Here is a 4,036-nt window from a genome sequence, read left to right on the forward strand (position 1 = left end):
TATAAATACATCATAAATTAATATTAAATTTAGTGTTTATAAAAAAAAATACTCCTAATAATTCTCATATTACTTTATAATGATTAATAAATTGTAAACTTTCATTAAAATTTAATTTTAAAAAGTTGTCTACAGATTGGGCTATTTTCATACTTTCTGGTGAAAACCGTTTTTCCATATTGACAATAATAGTATCAAGTATAGGATAAAAACAATGCATTTTCCAATAATTTTTTATTTATTGAAGTACCCATTAGTACATCATTAACACGGTCTTCTTCTGCCGAAGTAGTTGACATTACAGCATACTGTTGTAAATATGTAGGTTCCCTTCTAAGACGTTTAGAGCCACCTGAATTAATTAAAATTATATCAATAATTTGAATTATACATTTATTTTATTTTAATAGGTATTATTATAATAACACACCTTGTGAAGGAATATCCAGTGACACATCATGTTCTTCACAAAATATAGTAATATCATTCCACAGGTTATCAAAATATACATCTGAACGGTTATTTTTCAGAGTATCAATCACACCACATACTAATGAACTAGATTTTCCAAGAGTTGTAGACTTTGATTGCAATTGAGTACTTAGAATGTTAATAATTTTTAAAATATCATTAAGAACAAACAAATGTACCACAAATTTCCCATTCTTTATTGTAGACAGTAGACCTATTGCTTAGGCAACATCTTTATCTTTTTGTAATTCTATTTCTTCATCAAGAATATATAGAATAGGTTTAAAATTTGCGATGACTGAGTTACAACTCTTATAACGGCAGACCCATGGAATATCTGATAACTGTGGGATTTTTGTTTTTTTAACTCCTAGTTTTTCTTGAATGTCAGTCATTTTTTTATTTTTCGTAGGTTGATTAAAATGAACATACAACGCTTCCAGGCCATTAAATAAATTCCGCGCGTCCTCAAATTAAATTTTAAAATACTTGATGTCATATCATTTTTATTAAAGCACAGAATGTCAGAATTTAATACTCCACAACTGAAATAAATATGTATACATTTGTTACATTTATAAATATATTTGATCTCACCTTTAAATGTTTACACATATCAATGACCACAAGATTTAATTTGTGTGCCATACAGTGTACATAAATAGCTTTAGGATGTATTTCTTTAAGCTTTGCCTGAACTCCACCAGTATGACCTGACATCACGCTAGCACCGTCATATGAATGACCATTATATTAATTTTGTCCAAGTTCAAATAATTTAAAAACTGTAATAGAGCACCAATTAAACTGTCAGCATTTTGACTTTGAGATACATCTAAAAATCCAACAAATCTTTCCTCTACTTTTAGGTTTTTTGGGTAACGAACACACACAGCTAACTGTTCTTCCTTGTGGCATCTAGTATTTTTTTTTTATAAAACAATTATCAAAATGTAGCTTAAGACTATTTAAGTAAATAAACAATATAATATTAAAAAATTACCGAGATTCATCACACGAAAGGCTATACATTCCAGCACTTGTTATATCTTCAACAATAGTATTCCTTACATATTTAGCGCATATTTCAATGATTTCATTTTGTATTAACCAGCTTGTTGGTTTAGCATAATTTAAAGCAAAAGTTGGATTATACTTTGCCATTAGTTTGCATGCTTCTTTTAAGTTACCTACATACCATAAATAGGTATATAATTAATTAACATTAGCTAGGTACTTTTATGAATAAAAAAAAATATATGGTACCTACTAAATTCACCCAACTCACCTTGATTCAAAGATGTTTCATTTTCAATATGACCTCTAAATGCTACTCCTTGATTTGCCAAAAATAATATGATATCAATTAATGTTAGCATGTAATCTCTATTTTCTAATATTTTATCACGGTGCGCATTTGTAACTAATGTATGAACAGAACCAGTAGTTTTAGATTGGATATGTGCATGCCACTTTGTCATACAAGTCAAATGGTACTGACAAATAGAATGCAACTCCAACTTTGATTTAGTGTATTTCGATCCTTTTCCTCTAGAGCCAAAAATCTACAAAATTAATATATAGTATGTTTATATAAATAAATAATTTACAAAAATGAATATATATATATACATATATCAAAATAGTTTACGAATAGTCATTTAACACTTACTTTTTTCCAATTTCTAAATCCTTTAGTTGAAAATTCCATGTTAGCTACAGTTCTATACCCAAACATTCTACAAGGATAGCAAAATATAGAATCCTCAACCACACTATACTCTATCCAATCAAAACGACTATATACCGTAGAAGAAAAACCTCTATTTTGTGAACCAAATTGTGTCTGAGGGTATTTCTAAACAGAATAAAATTATTGATTATTATTTAATACTCATTAGTTTCAAAACTTGAGCTTCAAAAGGCTATGTTAGAAGATAAAAATATATTAGAAACACTATAATGTATATTTTATAGGTAGGTAAAATACCATTATATTTATTATTTTAATATTTTAAAATAAAATAAAAAATAAAAATAAATACAGACTAAAATATCTAATTATTGTAACTAGCCAACTAGGTATATAATTAAATTGTAAAACTTACTTCTAATATAGGTTTAGCAGGACCTGAATCAATATCACCTAAATCATTTACCCTGGTATTTGACTGAAAACTATTAATTTGTGGATCTGTGTAGGAGTTTGATAGTAGACTTGTATTTTCTTCTAGTAATGTTGTAACACTTCCAGATCCAAGTGAATCAATCTTTCAAAATGTGAAATGTTAATTTAAATTAAAAAAAAAATTAAAAAATGTTAAAGAATGCTACTTACAACTCTGGACGATGACTGTAGAATGCCATCATTGTCTTCTTTGATATCTTTTTCAGTAGGAGTACTTGATACACTTTTTTTTATATTAAAAATGCTAAATAATGATTTCTCATCCATAATTCTAATCGTTTTTAATATGTAAGGTGAAGTAACTTGTTTATAGCAAACGCTTTTAAAATTAAAATTAACACTGACACTGGCTATTATAGTTACAATGTTATATATAAATACTAGCTGAATTACCCGGCTTCGCCCGTGTGTAGTTTTTGTTTTATCAAAATTAAATTCTTAAATCAACAAAAATTGTTGTGTTTTAAAGAAGAAAAAATATGTATTTTACTTAATGCTATCAAGTGCTAAAAAGGTAGTAGTTGCTGAATTATAAAGACAACAAAAATAATAATAATAGTATTTACAAATGATATAACTTTTTTTATGAATATTTACAAATGATACGTAGTTGCTCAATTCTAATATGGTTTAAGTCAAAACCTCTTGGTATACCACATTTAGAGTTTTATTTTGTGGTGCATAAACGTACAAGTGGTCAGGTCTTCCAACTCTAGAAAATGCCACATACAATTGTCCGTGTGAGAAACAGTTATTTTCTAAATCTACACCACAATAAGTTAAAGTCTGACCTTGAGCTTTGTTTATTGTCATTGCAAAACAGATTTTTATTGGAAACTAAACTCTTCTAAACTTAACTGGAAAATCGTTGGGGTATAATGGTATTTTCGGTAAAAATATTTTTTCTCCCTTAGCACATCCAGTCAAAATTTCAGCTTCGATTACATTTTTTGTAAGAGAGGTGACACGAAGCCTAGTCCCGTTACATAATCTAGGAGAATTCAAATTTCTCAATAATATGATTGGAACCCCCACCTTCAGTGATATTTTATGAGGAGGCATACCAGATGGTGTTTGTGAATTTAAGAACTCTGTAGGAAAATGTACCGATTCTTCACTATCAATAACTGTATCGATAGAAAAGTAATCCATTTCTAGTGCTTGAAATCCACTAACTATTAGTGAGTTTATTGTGTCAGCTCGGTTATTTGTAGTTGTTAAAATAACGCGTTCGCATAACCATTCACTATTCAGATTTTTCAAATTCCCAATATCTTGGTACACACTTTGTATCAGTTGTTCCAACGAATTTGTCGATACTGCTAGTTTTTTTAAAATTGTTATGTATCCATCCTTATCATTTACAGTTCCGCTGCC

The 4,036-nt window shown here is 28.3% G+C and overlaps 2 protein-coding genes across 2 annotated transcripts; both read right to left on the minus strand.

Annotated features, from left to right (window-relative positions):
- Positions 1 to 260: 260 nt before the first annotated feature.
- LOC112690653 (zinc finger MYM-type protein 1-like) lies at positions 261 to 2,182 on the minus strand. Its single transcript, XM_025564701.1, has 5 exons — positions 2,144 to 2,182; positions 1,760 to 2,036; positions 1,475 to 1,661; positions 431 to 1,389; positions 261 to 352 (listed from the first exon to the last, which is right to left on the minus strand). Exons 1-4 carry the CDS (start codon positions 2,180 to 2,182, stop codon positions 1,191 to 1,193), a joined length of 702 nt encoding a protein of 233 aa, XP_025420486.1. The 3' UTR covers positions 261 to 352; positions 431 to 1,190.
- A 1,314-nt stretch (positions 2,183 to 3,496) lies between these two features.
- Positions 3,497 to 3,811, minus strand: LOC112690655. Its single transcript, XM_025564702.1, has one exon. It carries the CDS (start codon positions 3,809 to 3,811, stop codon positions 3,497 to 3,499), a length of 315 nt encoding a protein of 104 aa, XP_025420487.1.
- Positions 3,812 to 4,036: the final 225 nt, after the last annotated feature.

The sequence above is a fragment of the Sipha flava genome, unplaced genomic scaffold (assembly GCF_003268045.1).
Source record: "Sipha flava isolate LNK unplaced genomic scaffold, YSA_version1 515_pilon_pilon, whole genome shotgun sequence".
Taxonomy (NCBI): domain Eukaryota; kingdom Metazoa; phylum Arthropoda; class Insecta; order Hemiptera; family Aphididae; genus Sipha; species Sipha flava.